This window comes from Gekko japonicus, unplaced genomic scaffold (genome assembly GCF_001447785.1).
Source record: "Gekko japonicus isolate JY-2015 unplaced genomic scaffold, Gekko_japonicus_V1.1 scaffold302, whole genome shotgun sequence".
NCBI lineage: Eukaryota > Metazoa > Chordata > Lepidosauria > Squamata > Gekkonidae > Gekko > Gekko japonicus.
Window position 1 is genome coordinate 499,524 of NW_015170283.1, and position 21,863 is coordinate 521,386.

The 21,863-nt window shown below is 42.8% G+C and overlaps 1 protein-coding gene across 1 annotated transcript in view; it reads left to right on the forward strand.

The window, feature by feature from the left end:
- Positions 1 to 21,863, forward strand: part of COL4A4 (collagen, type IV, alpha 4) — a 103,391-nt gene that overhangs the window by 51,627 nt on the left and 29,901 nt on the right. Inside the window, exons 20-30 of the mRNA XM_015417825.1 lie at positions 452 to 524; positions 2,732 to 2,838; positions 4,818 to 5,001; positions 6,075 to 6,143; positions 6,597 to 6,704; positions 7,151 to 7,369; positions 9,350 to 9,511; positions 11,482 to 11,652; positions 15,932 to 16,075; positions 20,344 to 20,451; positions 20,710 to 20,885. Coding sequence (XP_015273311.1) covers positions 452 to 524; positions 2,732 to 2,838; positions 4,818 to 5,001; positions 6,075 to 6,143; positions 6,597 to 6,704; positions 7,151 to 7,369; positions 9,350 to 9,511; positions 11,482 to 11,652; positions 15,932 to 16,075; positions 20,344 to 20,451; positions 20,710 to 20,885 — 1,521 coding nt within the window. The remainder of the gene's footprint in view (positions 1 to 451; positions 525 to 2,731; positions 2,839 to 4,817; positions 5,002 to 6,074; positions 6,144 to 6,596; positions 6,705 to 7,150; positions 7,370 to 9,349; positions 9,512 to 11,481; positions 11,653 to 15,931; positions 16,076 to 20,343; positions 20,452 to 20,709; positions 20,886 to 21,863) is intronic.

The following is a 21,863-nucleotide window of genomic DNA, read 5'->3' on the forward strand; positions in this document are numbered from 1 at the left end:
CTCCTGTAGTGGGGCTGGGGGAGGAGGTGCAGGAGCTTTCCCTGAACTCCCAACATCCCCATCTGCTGCCAATCCATGACGTGAGCCATTGGAGGGGAGGCCCCTGGGCAACACAGTCATGGAGGGGGGACAGCCAGCCTGCTTGGTAAGTGCCTGGCCTTACAGCCAGAGAGAGAAATATTCTAAGAGAAGGGGAGAGGGTGGTGAGCAGGAGAGACATACTGACAGAAAAATTAGGTGTGGGAGGGAGAAACAGTGAGACAGAGAGAGAGACAGAGAGAGATTGTAAGGAAGAAGGGATGTGGGAAGGTGAAAGAGACAGAAACACTCACTGGGAGAGAAAGAGTGGAGAGGAAAGTGAAGGAGGCAAAAGAGAGTGGGGATGGAATGCCCTCTGTGCAAGTTCTTTGTGTGTCTCTGCTTGTAATGTATTTATTTTTAAAATTATAAGGGAATGCCAGGTTCCTCTGGATTCACTGGAGAAAAAGGAGATAAAGGTGAATCGGTTAAAATAACAATGAAAGGTAAATATGTATCTTATTGTACCCATGAGTTTTTTAAAGTGGTAAAACTTTGCCTTGATTACTCCACTATTGTTTCTTGCTTGTGGGAGAGAAGCGTCACCACATACAACATGTAAGTCAGCTTGGGAGGAGAAAGCCAGACATATGTAACATGGGAGACACAGAGAAAGGAAGGAGCTGCCTGACAGAAAAAGCAGTGATGGTGATTGCAATCCTTTCCTGTGAGTGAGCCATTGAATAAAATAGGACTTACTTCTGAGTAGACCTTAGGATTGCCCCCCCCCCCGAGTGTACACATGGGAGACAGAGAAAGTCAGTAACAGAGATGGGTATGTTTGTGTGATGGAGAGAGAAGCAACTTGAGAGAGGTGTGCATGACACAGACAGTGCTGCTAGCAATGATGTGTATGTGTGTGGGGTATTATCCAGACACAAGGTGTGTGTAGCACAGCCTTTAGAAATGCAGTATTTTTGTTTATTAGCTCACCCAGTTTTCCAGGACTTTTGTGCCCTTTGTAAAAGCATCAAAGCATGTGAACAGAAAATATACCAAATGGGGGATCTACAAGAACTTGCAGGGGACATCTTATTTTCTTTTCCTCACTCTTTCCCTTCCCTGGTAGCCCTCATAGCCTTTCCCCTTTTCTTGCTTCCTTCTATCCTTCCGGCCCACCAGTGTTTATCTGCCCCCTATCTTCAGTTTTCTGCCCCATGTCCTCAGATTTCCCTCCCTTGGCAGCCTCTTTGTGGGAAAACTCTGTCCATGTCATGCAGTGCCAACTGAATTGGGCTCAGTTGTGTGGTGGGGAACTGCAAGGACACATGGGTAGAGTACCTCCCTTTCCCATGCAACTCCTTCCCACAATACTTCCTCTTTCCCACTCCCCACACTATTTCCTCTGTCCCTCCTCCTGGCAACCCCTGTATTCTCACATTTTCCTACTTTCTTTTCTCTTTTCCATCCTACCTTTTATCTCCCCCTCCCCATCTTCAGCAATATTTATTATTCATTTACTTCATTTCTACCCCACTTTTCTCTGCTATGGGAACCCAAATCAGCTTACATCATTCTCCTCTCCTCCTTTTTATCCTCACAACCAGGGCTTTTTTCTGGGGGAGTGCGCTGGAATGGAGTTCCAGAACCTCTTCAACATTTTTTTTTAATGTTTAAAAGTTCATGAGTTTTCAGTATACAGATTGAAAACTTTATTTCCCTCTTGAGAGTTCCGGCACCTCTTTTTTTTTAAAAAAAAAAAAAAAAAAAAAGCCCTGCTCACATCACATCTTGTGAGGGTTGGCTGGAGTGATGGATTTATGGCTGAGAGTGTTTGTTTGGCCCAAAGTCACCTAGTGAGCTTCCATAGCAGAGTGGAGATTTGAACCTGAGTCTCCCAGATCCTAAACTAACCACACTGGCTGTCATGGGTGGCTGCTGTTGAACAGTTGCTGTTGAAGCAATGTGGATCTAGGTGAGTTATTTAAGTTGTGTCATAGCAAGTCATTCAGACGTTGCTGCCAGACCTGGCCCCAATGAATTGTCCCTCAAAGGCCAAAATAGCCCTGGAAATGGCCTTGCCCTCACTGCCTTTTTCTGACAGAAACCAAGACTTGATGGCTGTCAATACTGTTGTGGTTGCCTAGCAACCACCACTGAGGGCATCTGTTTCTTAAAGCTACAGTGCTCCTTTTAGGGTTGCCAGTTCTTACCTAGCCTCCGGTCGCGGGGGGGGGCAGTCCTTGCCCTGGAGTTTGTCACAGTGCACCTGGTGCAATGACATCACCCAGAAATGATGTCATCGTGCAGGGCACGTTCCAGGGGATGCTCTATCATTTAAGGAAAAACTGTATGGTTTTTCCTTAAACGATCGACTGTCCCCCTGGAACGTGCCCTGTGCGATGACGTCCCCTGGGTGCACTGCAACAAATAGGGCATTTTGGGGGTGGGTTCCCCCCAATGGCCAAATCCAGGTGAGTGGCTCTGGAGGCCCGAAAGCAGGCAGACCCCCGCCTGCATCGCCTAGCTCCTTTTATCATTTGGGGGGTTAGCATGCGCTTTTAGAGGTTTCTTATTTTTTTGCAAACTCTGAGCTTTCTTGTCTATCCATGGCCCCAATCTCTGAATATAAGTATCCACAGAGAGGCCATGTTAAGAATTAGATATATTGATTTTGTTCAAGAACTGATTGTAATCTCTCAATTACTTAAAGGGATAAAAGGACAAAGAGGCTCCCAGGGGGACCCTGGGCTTCCAGGACAGCATGGTGTTCCTGGTAAGGATGGGGATCCAGGAGTTTCTGGTGAAAAAGGACCTCAGGTACAATTGATAGTCTTGACAACTGTTTTACCCTTCATTCAAATCAATTTCCCAGTCTTCCTGGAAAGTGAGAACTGAATTACCAATTTTGTAGTCTTCTGCAGAAATTGCGTCCACTGACTGTTGTGGCTTTTTAGGGTTTGGTTCAATTTATCATTTGAATAATGTTCTAGAATGGTTATCGTTACCTATATCACTATGGTTACTCTTATCTATTATCCAACAAGATAGTAACACCACATGGTGCTATTTTTTCTTTAAGCAACTCTTCCCACTAAACTGTACACTCTTCTTTAATCTGAAACATGTGTATATGTGGGAGGGGGAAAGAGAGGGTGCTTGAGGATTCAGCTGGAGATGTTACAGGAGGCAAAGCAAGATGATAAACAACAGTGTACATGTTGACCCAGTGTGTGCACACTGATTACAACTATAGAAAAGTAATTATGTTTCTGTAATACATGTACCCTGATTTAAGAATAGCCATGCTGGGTTTTCTCCCATATATACAATGGGATCTTGCACAAGGAGAAAAGAATGCTGCCCTGCACAACTCAATAAAAACATTGGGATTTACATCTGTGATTGGTGTACAGAAGAATTTTAGAAGAGTATGTGTTTTCCAGGATATCTGACAGGCACTTCAGTCAATCACACTCAACAACGTTCCTTCAGAAGTTTCAGTTTATTGAGAGTGAGTACTTAAGACACCATGAACATCTGTGTCAGGAATGGAGGGATAGTGAAAGGAACCCCGGCTATAACCCCCTGACACAAAAAGGCCAATGAGCAAGCACCTGGGAACACGGGCAAAAAGCAATGGTTACATTCCCAGCAGGAAGCTAGGAGCAGGCAATACACAGCTTCAAAGACACTACTAAGGTAACAGCTCAAGACATAGAGAAGCAGGGAGGTGGAGTGAGAGACATGGACTGCAACCCACACATTTCATTACATGGCAGAATTAGCTGACAATATCTTAACTCTAGTTTGCAGTGGGAAGAAAGACTTTATTTAAAAGGGGGGGGGGGACATAAAAGATGGTTTGAAAGTTCAGGCTTCCAGGCAAAGGAAAGGTTTCCAGACAGAGAAAGCACATAATTCCCAACAGTGCATGTGGGACAGTTCCTGGTATAGGAATTTGAAGCGAAGGGGCAGGGGGTTAGGTGAGGAATTGATCTGGAGTTCCAGCAAATCTGGGAGCCCACATACATGCATCATGGCTGGGTCCATATGCAGGTGAATACACCAGAAATTCCTGTATTGTTGTGATTTATATCTTTCTCTCCTCTCCCACATCTTCCCAAAACTTTGAAAGAGATTGGAAGGGACAGCCAATTGTCAATGGTAAGAGTTTTGGAAGAAGAGTGGAAGTGGGGGATTTACACCTTCACAAAGTAGCATCATTTACCATTATAAGCAGGAAGATGGCTTCCAAGTCAGAGTCACTGCAGTGAAGTTACAACCATTTGGGGAATTGACAACATGGAAAGAAAAGTAATATAAAGAAGAAAATTAATTAATTTAGGGGGAAATTAATGTGAGTCCAGTTGTTATACATTATAGATTCAGGGGGGTAGCCATGTTGGTCTGAAGCAGCAGAGCAAAGTTCGAGCCCAGTGGCACCTTTAAGACCAACAAAGTTTTATTCAAGTAATATGCATTTGTGTGCATGGACACTTTTTCAGATCTGCACACATTATAATCATATATGGAATTGCAATACATTTCAAATGTGTGAAAGCATTATAAAATGTAATACTGTCCTCAGCATACAGTGTGCTCTTCGTTTCCCATTTTGCAGCGTTATCCATGTTGTAACTTTTTCATAATTTTAAATCTTTATATGGTCTTAAACAGGTATGATGATTTGCAACTGATTACATTGTACTAGGGTCTAGCACCTACTTGAATGCAATGCTGTTTAGTGTTTTTCAGGTCCTATACATGTATACGCTATAGTGCATATCTGTTGACAGGGTGATGATGGGATTGCTGTGTCAGGTGATAAGGGATTTCCTGGCCCTCTAGGACTTCCTGGCCCTAGAGGGCCCACAGGACCATCAGGACTTGGTATCTCAGGTCCACATGGTATCCGTGGTCTACCGGGAGATCCAGGAAGCCCTGGTATAAGAGGATTGCCTGGCCTCAAGGGGCAGAAAGGTAAATTTTAAAATATAGCTCAGAGAAATGTAATTTTTGTTGCACATTTTCTTGAAATGTTATCAGTGTATTAATCACAGTGCTGTAGTGTGTAGCTTGCAGTCCCATTGTCCAACTTTATGCATGTTTACCTGTATGTGTCACTTTGTTCAATGGCACTTATTCCAAAGTAAATGTGGTTAGAATTGCAGCTTTAGTTTTTCTCTGCAATGATAGCAGTGAAATACATTTCATTCTTCCCATAAACTCAGAGGTCCTTTTGGGGGGGAATGCGGGGGAACGCAGTTCCCCTGGGTGAGGTACAGGGGGCGGGGCACATGACAAAGCCCCGCCCCCCGCTTCCGGCGGCCCCGCTTCCGGCCCTCATTCAGCCAGGAGGAGGCAGGAGAAGAGGGAGGGTAAGTTGCTTCCTCCCTGCCTCTCCACACCCCTGCCTGCCTGGGTCCAGGGAGGGCCTTCGCGGGGCTTCCTTGCACTCCCGCCGGCCCCACCGCCGGGCCCCTCATGGGGCTCGGCAGTGGAGCTGCAAGGCCGGCGGTGGCGGCCGGGACTGTTGGGGGCGGGGTGTGTGGCCTTATGACACATTTCCGGTGATGTCAGGGGGTGTGACCTTATGACACACTTCCGGTGATGGCAGGGGGTGTGGCATATGCTAATGAGTTATGTTGATGAGTTCCCCTAGCTCTTTTTCTATGAAATGACCCCTGCATAAACTGAAGATGTATATATCATTTTCTATTGACAGTTTCTGGGGCTAAACCAGTGGATCTAAGAGATACTGTCTTGTGCTAAGACATTAGAGATATAAGCCTGAGTGTTTCTTGAGTATTGCATTGTTCCTAGACTCTGGAAATATTCCATCTATCTAGCCTTTAAAGGACTGTAAAGACTTCCAGATGGTGGGTCTTTTCCTGGGCAGTAGTTACTTGTCTGTCTTCTAGTTCTGTGGTTGCCTGTTGCCCAACCCTAACGTTTTCAATCAGTCAGTTGAACTTATGCTTGGTTGTTTTTTTTAGGGAGTATTGAATTATAGGAATAATAATGAAATATTGACAAATCTTCTTCTGTTTTAGGGAGTACTCTTCAACATGCAACTGGATATCCTGGGAATCCAGGCCCATCTGGTTCTCCAGGAAAACCAGGTATGCCTCAAAGAGCAAAATACATTAGTTTCCTTGTTCATCATGATCAGTTATCTAGCTTTAAATTATAGAGAGTAAAACAGTCCACCTCAATTAAAACTTATAAAAATAAAGCATAAGACAATAACCCTCAGCATCAGAAGAGAAATACAAAAGCAAGATTATTATAAATGATAACAAAATTAAAGGGTAATTTACTTTTTTCCCACTGGTGAGGGGGATAGGCCCTTTTGAACACTGGAAAGTCTAACCTGGGGATCATAGGACAAAAACCATGCATGACGGGGCTGAATTGAGGAGCATAATCAGATGAGATCAAGCAGAGAAGGTGGCACAATCTATTCCTCTGTGCTTTCACAAAGAATCCAGCGAAGTGTGAATGTATTTTACAGAATGTATTTTAGAAACATTAAACTAAGTTATGCTCAACCTGTGTTCTTTCTGCATATTCAGGCCCAAAAGGATCAAGAGGACCCCCTGGTCGACCTGGCCCCAATGGTTTTGATGGCCCAAAAGGCCAGCAGGGCAAACCAGGAACATTAGGTATTCCTGGTCCAGAGGGTAAGTGTGAGAAGGCCAGAGTATTTTCATTTGTTACATGTGGGAATGCACAGACTGCAATACAAACTGTTACCTTGATCTGGCTCTGCCTCTTTTTCTTTGTACACTATGCAAACTCCACACCATAAGTGAGGAGTAGTTGAATGTTGTATGGTCATCAATTAAATTCTGTTTTGGGAAGGACCTGAGGAACAGTGATAGATCATGTGCCTGTTGGATAAAGCATAAAGCCTTCTGCTCAGCTCCTTGCATAACTAGCTAAAATAAATTACATAACAGTCAAGATTATTTTTTTTAAAAAAACAGAGTATTTTTTAAACTAAAACCCAGCTAGCCTAGGTTGAAAGTCCTAGCTGGTTTGTATTCTAAAATATATGTATCTGAAACACTGAGAGTTTCATCTCATTAAAGCAATTTAAGATTACCGAGATTTCATTGTTCTGCAGGTGTCAGAGGTGAGACTGGTGATCCAGGTGAAGAAGGTAAAAGTGGTTCCAAGGTGGATGGTGCTCCAGGATTGCCAGGTCCTCCTGGGCCTCAGGGCCAGAAGGGCGTTCCAGGTGACATCAATTATGGGCCTCCAGGAATTCCAGGCAACAGGGGCCTTCCAGGAGTACCAGGTTTGTCTGGCATCAGAGGAGACACAGGCCTTCCTGGGCTTCAAGGTATGAACAGATTCATCTTCTATTTTTTAGATTTCGTTTGGGTCCCCAATTCTTGGAGAAGGGGTGAAGTAGAAAGCAGCACAATATTCATAAATGGTATCTCTCACATAAGAAGTTGAAGAATAAGACCTAGTTCTGTTTGGAAAACTACTGTTGAAAAAGAATTTAAGAAAGAGATGAAAAGAGGGGGTGGGGAGCATACAGAGGCAAAATTTCAGGGGCATAGCAATTCATGTAAGGAGATGAGATACTTTCACTTGGCTCCAATTTGTCAAAAAAGGAAACCACTAGGAAGTACAACAAACAATTCATATATGGTATTAGCTTGTAGACCTTTTAATATCCCAGTAGCATAACCTCTCTGGCAGAGCATCTGCTTGGTGTGCAGAAGTTCCCAGGTTCAATCCCTGGTATCTCTAGTTAGAAGGATCAGGAAGTAGGTAATGTGAAAGATTTCTGCCTGAGACCCTGCAGAGACACTGTCAGTCTGAGTAGACATATGAATATAAGACCATAAGAGAAGCCAACGTTGGATCAGGCCAATGGCCCATCCAGTCCATCATGGTGGCCAAAAATACCAGGTGCCATCAGGAGGTCCACCAGTGGGGCCAGGGCACTAGAAGCCCTCCTACTGTTGCCCCCACCCCAAGCACCAAGAATACAGGGCATCACTTGCCCCAGACCGAGAGTTCCTATCTATACCTTGTGGCTAATAGCCACTGATGGATCTCTGCTCCATATGTTTATCCAATAGACAATACTGACTTTGATGGACCGGTGGTCTGATTCAGTATAAGGCAGCTTTATGTATGTTCAGTATTAAGCATTGGTTCACTAGTGAAGCCTTTGGGATCCTGTTTCACCATAGAGCTGAAATCTCGTGAACAGCTCAGTACCAGATGGACAAAGGTAACCTTGACACTTGAGAATGTATATCTTCTCCGATCCTTCCATGTGTTAAGGATGAGTTTCAGTCAGCTAGACACTGCCAAATTATCACAGTTAAATTGCCCTTCCAGTGTGTTACATATTTGCTAGTAGGTTAACAATGTTGCCTTAATCTTCACAAGCCTGGTCTCAATATCAGTTGCTACTAGATGAAACGCTGTTGAGATTTTAGTGATTTTAGAGTGACTTTCACTGAGTGGAAGTAATATTATTTCTGCTTCAAAAATTCTGTGCTGCCTTTCTGTCTGTAAACCACAAGCCACAGATCCACTGAAGCAAAGTCATGTCTCTGTGCTACTTGAGTTTTCATGATTCTATGAAGATTTCCAGAGTTGGTAGTAGATGCAAAATGTAAGGTCAACCCAAACAGTTAGTTTGTGATGTAGTTAATTTGTTTTGCTACTGCACTGCAGAAGGGAATATTAAATGCCTCTTTGGGCTCAGGAAAGGAGAGGAGAATATCCTGTGAATCTGTGCAGTGAACAAGGGGCTGGCCTTACCATGGAGTACTGTGAAGCAATTGCTTTGGGAGGCAGCTTTCAGCAGTGATTCCACTTTCCTTCTCCTATCTCATCTTCGTTGTATAAAGTAAAGAAACTGAGTACAAGGCCAGAGCAGGGAATGTCACTGTTATTCTTTTGCTCCTAGTATGCAAATGTTTAAGGTTGGGACAGAGATAATTTGAGCCCGCAAAGTCTTCCAAAAGTAAAGCTGACTATTTAGCCACAACACTGAGTTACACCTTAAAGAATCATGATACTGTTGGAGAAAAGTGCTGGGTAAATGGCAGTCCTAAAAATGCACCTCTGCTCCTACTTCCTTCTTCTGTGGAAATACATGTGCAGAAGTTGCAATTCAAATAAAAAAACAACTGTTCTAGTTAGAAACTTCATTAAATGAATCAATACTAGGTTTAAGTAAGCTGTGTCAATCCAAATTAAATAGAACTCTTCCCACCTTAATGTGGAAGTTTTAAAGAAAGGGGGTTTCTTTTTTAGTTTTTTGCTCTTGAGAAATGTAATCTCTTTGCAGGACAGCCTGGCACACCAGGATCCCTAGGAGCTAAAGGTCTTAGCGGAAGAAAAGGTTCTACTGGAGCCCTAGGCTATCCTGGCTCACCTGGCCTCACCTGTGACAAAGGCTTGCAGGGGCCACCAGGACCTCCAGGCTATGTTGGGCCACCAGGCGCTCCAGGTGAGTACATCACAATCAGGGAAGAAAGCATCACATTCTTCAGTGTTACTCAGGGTGGCACAGTCATTGCTCTTGGGAAATGCCATCTCTTGATTAGAAATAGACTCCATTGATGACTTTGTATAACCAAGGGGAGGAGCTTTCCTGTGATTACCAAGACCAGTCTACCCAGGTAGCAATAGCGGGATTTGTTTTCTTGCTGCTCCTGTTGGAGGGAGCCTGCCATATTTCTTTGATTACTTTTCTTCTCTCCCTCTTCCACCATCTTAGTATTGGGATTTATTCATTGGCTAGTATAGCACAGTTGCACAGTTAGCAAAAAGGTGGATTCATGCTGAACAAACATGTATGCAGCAGATATATTGGGAAAAGAGATGTAATTTTACTGAAGTAGATTCACGTCCATTATAGCCGTAGTAGGTAAGATCCCAATCTAAAGGATGCGTTCCCCTAAAATAACTAGCTGGTTCTTCTAGCATTAGGTGAATGCAAATGCAGCATGGTCCCTCATGGGAGAGAGCCACAGAGAGGTCTTCCTTCTTGGATAGGGTTGCCAGCCTCCAGGTGGGGCCTGGGGATCTCCCGCTTTTACCACTGATCCCCAGCCGAAAGAGATCAGCTCCCCTGGAGAAATTGGCTGCTTGGAAGGGTGGACTCCATGGCACTGTACCATGCTGAGGCTCCTCCCCTCCCCAAACCACGCCCTCTCCTGGCTCCACCCCCAAAGTCTCCAGGTATTTTCCAACCCAGACTTGGCAACCCTATTCTTGGAAGACTATGAGAAGTAGGGGAAAACACAAAGAGACAGGAAGAGGAGGAGTCAGAGAGGAGCTCCCAGTTTAGGCAGGGAGAGACATCCTGTTCAGTAAGAATGAAACATACACACACACAATCAGGTTCCAATGTCCAGGCATTCTGAGTTGCCTTTAGTTGCTTAAGTCTTCAGCTTCAGTTTGGGGCAAGGAACCTATGCCATGAGTGTGGCTTCTCTACTCATAACAGAATTGCAAGTGTTTATGGGGGGGTGGGGGGTGGAATGCTTTTTTCTTATATTAATTAGCCCTAATGCTCCCCCAGAGGGAACAGAGTTACAGTAGTAACCAGTTTAGTTAGTTAGCCTGATGGCATGTGCCCTGTTCTCTTGTTTTTTCTTTCATGTTGATTTATTTCATAAATACAGAAAGTTGCATTCTGAGAAATGGCAATATTCGATTAATTTTCAGTTGTTACAGAATGAATGGGTGCTTTTTGCAGACTGTAGGCTCAGTTTTGGGAATCACCCTCACACTGGTAGTAAAAGATCATCATGAGGTCAGCTTACCAAGAGGAAGTAATTGCCAGTACTGTCCCACCCCGGAAACACTGAGAAGGAAAATTCAGTTAAGCGTCAAGTTTTTCTTTTCAGTTAATTCTATTCCGCATTTATGTGTGTTGATAAAAATAATGATGGTGTTCCACTTTGAACTTTTGCTGCTCTGCATGATGGGGAGCAACTTGAACAACCCCATAAAGAAATGTGTATGTGAAAGAGCACCTGAAATTTTCAAAGGATTCTGGTGAAGATCAGGAAAATTGTTAGTGGAAAGGCACCCAGACATTTTTATTACAGTTGTGCTAAGTTGGTAGTTTCAAGCCCTGAGTTTATAGATTCCAAAGGAGTACTTGAGGATGATATGTGGGGGTGGGGGAGGATCTCATAATAGTAGTTTTGTCTGGAACTAACCATCAGTTTATCCGCTTTTCCTCTGAGAAATGTTGGAGGTTTTGTATGTTTCCCTTTAATTATAAACTCAGCTACACTGAAAAACAAGTCCCAAAGATGGTAAGTGATAAGACCAGGAGCTGTGACAGTGGAGGTAGCAACAGCAAAGGAATTTTGACCACATGGGCCAATGGGGTTTGGAGAAGCAAATTGGTTGGCATGGGCATCTGGAAGATGTGCATTCTGCTCTAATGAAAATATTTCTCAGGTTTCAAGGGCTCCAAAGGCCTACAAGGAGATACGGGACCACCAGGCCCAGCTGGAATGAAAGGCATGCCAGGAGTTCCTGGAATAACAGGGCCACCTGGACTTCCTGGTTTAAGAGGAAATATAGGCCTTCCAGGAGATAATGGATTGCAGGGCCTCCCAGGACAAAAAGGTGCATAAGCTCTCATCTAAACCATTCATGTTTCAGAATTGTTCTTCTGGTTATTACACACACTGTACTTCTAACGATTTGAGTCTCATGTTTCCTAGGCTTTTTAAAGCCAGATGGTAGGCAAGTCCAGCTTGAGATTTGGGTCTGCAGTCCAGAGATACAAGTGGGCATGGACGGGAGTATTAAGGTTTCATTCAATGTCACAAGAAGCCAGTGTATAAATGACAGTTTGATTAAACTCCAGTGTAGTGTGACGTTTGAATACAGTCCATCTATCTAATTGTGGTTTGTTGTTGTGTGCTAAATTGGGATTCTAAATCTTGATTTATATCTGGTTTTATTAACTTTGTGTGAGAGTTATGTGCCTTCAAGTCACTTCTGACTTATGGCAACCCTATAAGTTAATGACTTCCAAAAAACCCTATCATTAACAGTGCAGCGCAGGTCTTGCAAACTGAAAGCTGTTGCTGCCTTTATTGAGTTAATCCATCTCATGTTAGGTCTTCCTCTTTTCCCACTGTCTGCATTTTTCCCTAGCATTATTGTCTTTTCCAGTAAGTCTTGTCTTCTCATGATGAGACCAAAGTATGATAGCCTTAGGCTGCTGCCACACGGGACGGCTGAAACGCGGCTAATCAGAGCTGCACCGAACTTGAGATGCTGCGGCGGGATCCCATGGATCCCCTCAGCCGCGGCGCATCGCTCCCTGGCACAATCAGATGCCGGGGAGGAAAGTCCGATGGGAGGGGGAGGCTGCCGAACTGCGCATGCTCGAGCATGTGCAGTACGCCCAGGGGCCGGGATGTGGCGGCGCAAGGACGCGCCGCCCGATCCCACGGCCCGGCTTGCGGCGCTGGAAGGGATACAACCACCTAGGTAGGTGGTTCTTTTTTACAGCGCGGTATCGCCGTTTGGGACGGATCAGGGACGGGCAGACAACGATTCTCAGATGTTGCCGTGGGATCGCGCCGGCTTGCTCCGCCCCCGTTCCGTCCCCCTCCCGGCCCAAACCGCCTCATATGGACAGGGCCTTAGTTTAGCTTTGATCCTAGTCTCCAGCAACACTTTCTTACACTTAAGGATCTTTTCTATTTCCTTCATGACTGCCCTTCCAATAAGTCTCAGTCTCCTTTTGATTTCTTAGTTGCACTTCCTCTTTTGGTTGATGATTGAGCTAAGGAATAAGAAATCACTATTAACTGTAGTTAATGGTATGTTGTGATGTGTGAATGTAGAAGTCCTAGTTTGTTCAGTAGTACTACCCCATCAGCCTCCTGTATACAGAGGTGGTTGTACAGAACAATATGGGAAAAAATGCTACATTCTGCTGTCAGTGGTATTTTCTCAGGACAGTCCCTCTCTTTTCTCTTGTAGCCAATGACTTACCAAGCAGGATTGCAGTTCCAGCCTCTCTCTAAGAGAAATTTCACAGACAGCAGGACAAAATATCTCACTTAATCATATGCTTGTATTCTGTTTGCCAACATACATGACACAAATGGTTCCACACAAAACACAGTCAAAACCAGTTCGCAACCAGTTCGCAACCTACTTACTGTCTGCCATACCTTCCTCTCATAAACATAGCTACTTCTTCAGGGATGCTTTTTATATCCCTGTAGAAATCTGTGGCCGCAATAATGTTTTTTCCGTTTGTCATATGTAATCATTATTGTAATGTTTAATACAAAAAGACAGATGTGTTACACATTCACACATTACAAGGCCCTTGTGGCTGAGCACAGACTTCTCAGTACGTCTTATCAAAAGCCCTCATACTCACCATGTTGGAGTCACAAGGACCTTGTAACATGTGAATTGGCACTAGTCCACAGTCTAGATGCCAGACGGAAATGCCCCCCTATTGTATCTGCGAATCAAATATTTAGCGAAATCTGAATTTCCATCCTATCTTTGCATGCTTATGATATCTAAATTAAGACAGTCAAAAATGCTTGCATGCTGTAATGCGCTTCCTGTAGCACAGATGAAGGGGCACTTTGCTGGGATTCCTTCAGAACAACATTTTTTGCAATTGTTCCTTGTTAATGGTTGATTCGTTCTTGCATGTTTTTCTTTATTAAGAAAATAAGAACATAAGATCAAGCCAAAGGCCCATCCAGTCCAACACTCTGTCACACAGTGGCCAAAAATACCAGGTGCCATCAGGAGGTCCACCAGTGGGGCCAGGACATTAGAAGCCCTCCCACTGTTGCCCCCCCAAGCACCAAGAAGGCAGAGTATCACTTGCCCCAGAGCCCCTATCTATACCTTGTGGCTAATAGCCACTGATGGACCTCTGCTCCACATGCCTATCTAATTCCCTTTTGAAGCTGTCCATGCTTGTAGCCGCCACCACTTCCTGTGGCAGTGAATTCCAAGTGTTAATCACTCTTTGGGTGAAGAAGTACTTCCTTTTATCCGTTCTAACCCGACCGCTCAGCAATTTCATGGAGTGCCCACGAGTTCTTGTATTGTGAGAAAGGGAGAAAAGTACCTTTTCCTGTACCTGTTCTTTCCCATGCATAATCTTGTAAACCTCGATCATGTCACCCCCTCAGTCGTCTTTTCTCCAAGCTAAAGAGCCCTAAGCGCTTTAACCTTTCCTCATAGGAAAAGTGTTCCAACCCTTTTATCATTCGAGTTGCCCTTTTCTGTACTTTTTCCAAAGCTATAATATCCTTTTTAAGGTGTGGTGACTAGAACTGCACACAGTATTCCAAATGAGATCGCACCATTGATTTATATAGGGGCATTATGATATTGGCTTATCTGTTTTCAATACCCTTCCTAATAATCCCCAGCATAGCATTGGCCTTCTTTATTGCAGTCACACACTGTCTCGACATTTTCAGTGAGTTATCTACTACAACTCCAAGATCTCTCTCTTGATCAGTCTCTGCCAGTTCAGACCCCATCAACGTGTATTTATAGTTAGGATTTTTGGCTCCAATGTGCATCACCTTGCACTTGGCCACATTGAACCCCATTTGCCATGTTGACGCCCACTCGCCCAAAATTGACAGATCCCTTTGGAGTGCCTCACAATCCTCACTGGTTTTCACCACCCTGAACAACTTCGTATCATCCGCAAATTTAGCCACTTCACTGCTTACTCCCAACTCCAAATCATTAATGAACAAGTTAAAAAGCAGTGGACCAAGTACTGATCCCTGCGGTACCCCACTGCTTACCCCCCTCCACTGAGAGAACTGCCCATTTATACTCACTCTCTGTTTTCTATTAATTAGCCAGGTTTTGATCCATAAAAGGACTTGTCCTTTTATCCCATGATTTTTGAGCTTACTTAGGAGCCTTTGATGAGGAACTTTATCAAAAGCTTTCTGGAAGTCAAGGTAAACAATATCTATTGGATCCCCCTTGTCCACATGTTTGTTCACCCCCTCAAAGAACATTAACAGGTTAGTGAGACAAGATCTTCCCTTACAGAACCCATGCTGAGTCTGCCTCAATAGGTTTTGTTCATCTATGTGCCTACTAATTCTTTCCTTAATAATGGTTTCCACCCATTTACCCGGTATCGACGTCAGACTGACTGGCCTGTAATTTCCCGGATCTCCTCTGGAACCCTTTTTAAAGATGGGAGTGACATTAGCTACCTTCCAGTCCTCAGGAATGGAGGCAGATTTTAAGGAAAGATTACATATTTTTGTCAGGAGATCCACAAGTTCACATTTGAGTTCTTTCAGAACTCTCAGATGTATGCCATCTGGGCCTGGTGATTTATCAGTTTTTAAGTTGTCTATCAGTTTTAGGACCTCCTCTCTCGTCACCTCAATCTGGCTCAGGTCTTTCAACACCCCTCTCGAAATCAGCGGTTCTGGAGTGGGCAAGCACTTCTCATCTTCCACAGTGAAGACAGAGGCAAAAAATGCATTTAGCTTCTCAGCCATTTCCCTATCATTCCCTATCATTGTTCTAAACACGCTATTGCCAGGGAGAAATTTCTTGAAAATTGGTTGTTAAACTATTCAGCCCCTTCTGATACCACAAATTAAGACTTATTGTAAAGTCTGCATGATTTATGTGGCTAAGTTTTTCTTTGCTGTTTTTAATTCTCACATGTTTTTCTTGGTGTACGGCTTATGGGCTGTTAAATCTGAATAAAGATAAAGACTTAATTGGGGGGGGGGCAGAATCCTGCAGTGTCCTAAAGACTGATAAATGTCTTATGGTATGAACTTTCTGTGACATTATAAAGTTAGCAGTTCAGTACAGCATTATTTAATTTCACCTTTATCTAAATATTTCTGTTAAGGAAGCAAAGGATCCCAAGGGATGCAAGGTTTCCCAGGGCTACCAGGAAATCAAGGAGAGAAGGGTGTTCCTGGTATAAAAGGTGAACAAGGACAAACAGGTCAGCATGGCCCTCCTGGAGAATGTGGATCTGTGGGCTCCAAAGGTATAGTTTAACAACTGTAAGCGACTGTTTCTGCTGCTCATTGAGTTTTCTTCAAGCCAAATGTTATTACCTGTTTTACCAAGCCCCTTTGGAAAGAATTTTCAATATGTGATAATTTAACCATGTGTAATAACTTAACCTTTGCTTAGTCTGTTGAGAGTTAAATGTCGGGATAGTTTCAATTCTCTCCTGGAGGAATTCATCTTTTTTTAAAAAAATAATTTTTATTATTTTCAACCATCCATCCAACCAACCAACAAACAAACAAACAAACATGAGAGTAGTAATAATACCGTTGTATCTTTTAAATCACTTCATACATATATATCTAAATGCCAGTTTTCCCACCATATGGTCATCTAATATTTTTGAAAATCTATATTTTGCAATCAAGATTTTTAACAATACTATTCTATAAGTCTAGCTATGAATATATTTTAAGATTATATAATCACAACGGTCTATAATTTTTGCATCTCAGTTAATATGACAAATTCTCTTTAAACATTCTACAATAGTCTTCTATAAACTGAAATTATCTATTAACTAAATTTATACCATTCTCCAGATTCATAATCACAAACTTTTCTCATTCTAATTATACTAATTATTTTGACGTCAATAAAAGTAAATTCTCTAGCCTGTGTCTTGTATCAAACTGCATTCTTAATAACAACCTTATATTCTTAGTATCAGCTTTGCTTATATATTTTAACCCTTGTGTGCTGTAATTTTGTGGCTATATGGGAAAAAAATTCAATTATAACCAATGTTAAACAGTTACATGTACAGAGAGGTTCCCTGGCCCACTTTAATCAATTACACTTGAAACAAAGGTTCCCTAGACCCATCTCATTTATAGAGCTTAAGTCTTTTCTTCTTTTTGTAATTTCTTGTTTTCAATAAAGTCTTGGTTCTGTGCCTTTTTCCCTTATACATAGAGAGGATTTCTTTTAGTGCTCGCCATCTATATTCAAATTTTAGGGTAGTTAAGGATTCCATAGACTCTGTTCATCTTCTCTCTGAAATATTTTCCCTTGTATCATTTTGAAGATTCCAAAGTTTTGCAGACTTTTTGTAGATCTGTTATTCTCAGTGTAGGTTAAATCAAGTTGAATGTAGTGCTGTTCTGCATCTTGTCCAGTTTGTTGTAGGGGCTCCTCTCTGTAAGTTAAATCAGCTTGATTGGAGTGTTGTTCTAAATTTTGCCCATTTACTTGAGTGCTGTGTTGTTCTGCTTGTTGCGCTGTGTGATGCTGGGATTCCTTTTTGTTGCTTGTAATCTGGTTTGATGTAACACCTTTTTTGACAAATATTGGCTCAAACGCCTTGTTGACACCCTGGTTAACTGCATCAAAAATTAAAGTCTGAAGCTCCTCCCATGACAACTGCAGCAGGCTGGTTTCTGTAGAACTGTCTATGCATGTGTCATGTGGTATTTTTCTGTATGTCCTGGTCACCCATTTTAATGCAATAGCAAAAATCCCAGTTCAGCCCAACAACACTCAAAAGCTCTGCAGATTATTTGTCCATACAGTCTTTCATGCTGACCATGTTTACCAGATAGTGCCTCTCACAGAAGTGTTAACAACCAAAAATCCTTTCACACAAATTAACATTCTTTGCAGCTCTAGACAAAATAGACTCTTCCGTTCTCAGCAATGAAACGTGACATCATAAAAAATTGCCACAAGAGTAAGGAATTTAACTCTATAAATCTTTCTTTCTTTCTATTTCTTTCTTTCTTTCTTTTTCCAATAAAAGCTTCATAGTCCTTTTGTAGAAGCTCAAACAATAGATCCTCTTTGCCCCAGGAGATATTCAAATCGGCTTTCTTTACATAAATCGTCCCGGCCACTTCGCGAAGAAAGGAGGGGGTGGCATTTCACACTTCCTTTCCGTGTCTTTTTAAAACTTCAAAGGGGGCTTTGCCAAGATGTCGTCAGTTTCTTCGATGTTGCTTTTATAGGTACTTACAGTGGATTTCTTCATCGATGTTACTGATGAGGCTCAATATAACTCTCTTAATTCTGGGGGGTTCACAGCTGGTGAAGTTATGGCTGCCATCCCTGCTCTGCTTCATTGCTTGCTTCTGGGACAATCCAGGGCATCAACCTGCTTCTTGCCTCAAACGGGCCCCCAGAATCAAGTCCCTTGCACCAGATCTCTCTCCAGGAGGTCCAGTGGCATTTGGGATCTCCCAAGAACTCCTCTAAAACAACTATAGAGAAGAAAGGAGAAAGCAAAGAGTGTGGGTTTGGTAAAACAGTGGAGCAAATGCTAGTTGCAGATTGGGCCAGAGATACAGGAGGCATACGATCTGATCTTCTGGCTTTTCCATCTTTTACGCCATCTGCTACTAACATCTGGCTGGAATGTGTATGATTTTATATATTGTGATTTTAATTATCTATGTTTTATTTTATGTGTGTTTTAATAGACATATTGATATAAGTATATTGTAAGCCGCCCTGAGCCTGCCTCGGCGGGGAGGTGCAGGATATAAATTTAACAAATAAATAAACTCTCCCATGTTCTAATCTATGCTGTATGTTGCTGCTAGAAAATGTATATGTTCGTTCTTTCTGTCTGGTATGCATCTACAGAGAGGCCATTTTCTTCTGCTTATTTCTTAAATAGCAGTCTTTGTGGTATAGGAGTTTTTTTCCATGTAAGGGATCTCCTAAACAGGTCCCGCACTTTCTTTCCTCTTTGCTTTCTCCTTTCTTCTCTATCAAACATAGAAGTGAGACAAGGACCAAGAGGTCTTCAGCCAAACATCGTAAGAACATAAGAGAAGCCAATGTTGGATCAGGCCAATGGCCCATCCAGTCCAACACTCTGTCGCACAGTGGCCAAAAATACCAAGTGCCATCAGGAGGACCATCAGTGGGGCCAGGACACTAGAAGCCCTACCACTGTTGACCCCCCCCCAAGCACCAGGAATACAGAGCATCACCTGCATCAGAGTCCCTATCCATACCTTGTGGCTAATAGCCACTGATGGACCTCTGCTCCATATATTTATCTAATTCCCTCTTGAAGCCGTCCATGCTAGTAGCCGCCACCACCTCCTGTGGCAGTGAATTCCATGTGTTAATCACTCTTTGGGTGAAGAAGTACTTCCTTTTATCTGTTCTAACCCGACCGCTCAGCAATTTCATTGAGTGCCCACGAGTTCTTGTATTGTGAGAAAGGGAGAAAAGTACTTCTTTCTCTACCTGCTCTATCCCATGCATAATCTTGTAAACCTCAATAATGTCCCCCCTCAGCTGTTGTTTCTCCAAGCTAAAGAGCCCCAAGCACTTTAACCTTTCTTCATAGGGAAAGTGCTCCAACCCTTTTATCATCCGAGTTGCCCTTTTCTGCACTTTTCCCAAAGCTATAATATCCTTTTTAAGGTGTGGTGACTAGAACTGTACACAGTATTTCAAATGAAGTCGCACCATTGATTTATATAGGGGCATTATGATATTGGCTGATCTGTTTTCAATACCCTTCCTAATAATCCCCAGCATAGCAGTGGCCTTTTTTATTGCAGTCACACACTGTCTCGACATTTTCAGTATGTTATCTACTATGACTCCAAGGTCTCTCTCTTGGTCAGTCTCTGCCAGTTCAGCCCCCATCAATGTGTATTTAATGTTAGAATTTTTGGCTCCAATGTGCATCACCTTGCACTTGGCCACACTGAAGCCCATTTGCCACGTTGATGTCTCGCCCATCCTCGACAGATCCCTTTGGAGTGCCTCACAATCCTCCCTGGTTTCCACCACCCTGAACAACTTAGTATCATTCGTATCATTCACAAATTCAGCCACTTCACCTGCTTACTCCCAAATCCAAATCATTAATGAACAAGTTAGAAAGCATCTATGTTAGAAAGTACTGATCCCTGTGGTACCCCATTGCTTACCACCCTCCACTGAGAAAATTGCCCGTTTATACTCACTCTCTGTATTTATACTCACTCTCACATCAGTGCGGTGCGGTGGGTGGACAATAATTAATAATTAAATGCCTGCCCTTCTCTCAGCTTGTATAAGTTTCCTCTGTATTTCAACTACTCAGTCAGGGTTCTCCCTGAACCAGCAAAGCAAAAATAGGGGGGGGGATTTCCCTCTCCTTAAACTCTAAATAGCAAAATATGTAAGATGTGGTATCAGTTCAGAGGTATAAGACAGGCCAGGATCTTGATCCCAAAAGAGGTTTCAGCTATAATTTTATTAAAAAAATATTTTCATACATTCTTGTATTCTTCTTGTAAGGTGAAAGAGGACTTCCAGGTGAAGATGGCTGTGTTATTCTATTGGTTGAAAAAGGACAAACTGGGGATCCAGGCCTTCCTGGTGAAGTAGGTTTACTAGGAGCACAGGGTAAGCAGTCATCCTACTTTTTAAGCCATATGGGATAAATATTTAGTTCAGACTCTAACGTCTTACAGGTGATGCCTGGTTTTTGGAAAGTACTCATAATCCACAGTTAAACAACTATGAAATGTACTATTTAGGAATTGTGCAAAATGTACTAGATAAAGAATCCTTTCCATTTCAGGTCTTATCATTTAGAATTTCTTTTTTGCTATGAGTTATCTATAAAACATTATTTATAACCTATACTTGGAATAATTTCAGGTGACAAAGGCAGCCCTGGGTTCAGAGGAATCCCAGGACTGCCAGGCAGAAGTGGACTTGTGCAAAAGGGTGAACCCGGTGATACCGGGCAGATGGGTTCCCAAGGGCTGCCAGGCCCACCTGGAATTCCAGGACTGAGAGGAATCATTGGTTTTCAAGGACAGCAGGGTGACCAGGTAAATATAGGTTCCCAGATCCTAGTCCAACTATACCACACTGGAAGTTCAGCTTCTTTATGTAATAACTAAATAATAAATGAACGCAGTGTAGCAAAAATCCACACCGTTAACAAATGGTAATGTTTTTATATTACTTAACGTCATATTCTTTTGGTTTCCTTTATGCTTAAGTATTACAACCAGCACCAATTTATTTTTCGTTGTTTTATTTAGGGAAGCTAATCATTGACTTTTGTTTTTTTGAGGCTTTGAGGCCTCTGTGACTTGTATTTACATCCAGCGAGCTGTTCACTGTGTACGGTGTAGAAATTGCAGGCTGTGGAAGGTCAGTAGTTCAGCAGTTCGAGACCCGAGTTGCTGCATGACGGAGTGAGCTCCCATCTCTAGTTCCAGCTCCTGCCAACCTAGCAGTTTGAAAGCAAGAAATTGCAAGTAGATAAATAGGTACCACTTTGGTGGGAAGGTAACAGCGTTCCGTGCACCTTGGTGTTTAGTCATGCCGGCCACATGACCACGGAAACATCTTCGGACAGCGCTGGCTCTTTGGCTTTGAAACGGATATGAGCACCGCAACCCTAGAGTCGGATTCAACTGGCTTTCGAGCAAGGGAATTTTTACCTTTACTTTTTATGGCCTTATTGTCTCCAGAGCCAATGGGATTATACAACAGCATCTGAGAATAGAATTCAGTCTGTGACATTTAGAAGATATCTCTACCACTGGAAGTACTTTCCAAGTATTGTGGTTGTTCCTCACTACATTTGCACAATGTTGTGGGTGTTTTTTAAAAAGATAGGTAGGTGGTATACCACACCAGTGAAGTCTGCTGGAGTCATCTTATTATTTAGGTGATCTGGGACAGTGCCAACACAGTGGCATAAATAGGGTGAGAGCCTGGAAGACTGAGACAGGAGCTATCAGAAGAAAAGCTTAAAGCATTTTCAGAGTACATGACTGGTATTACAAGGATGTAAA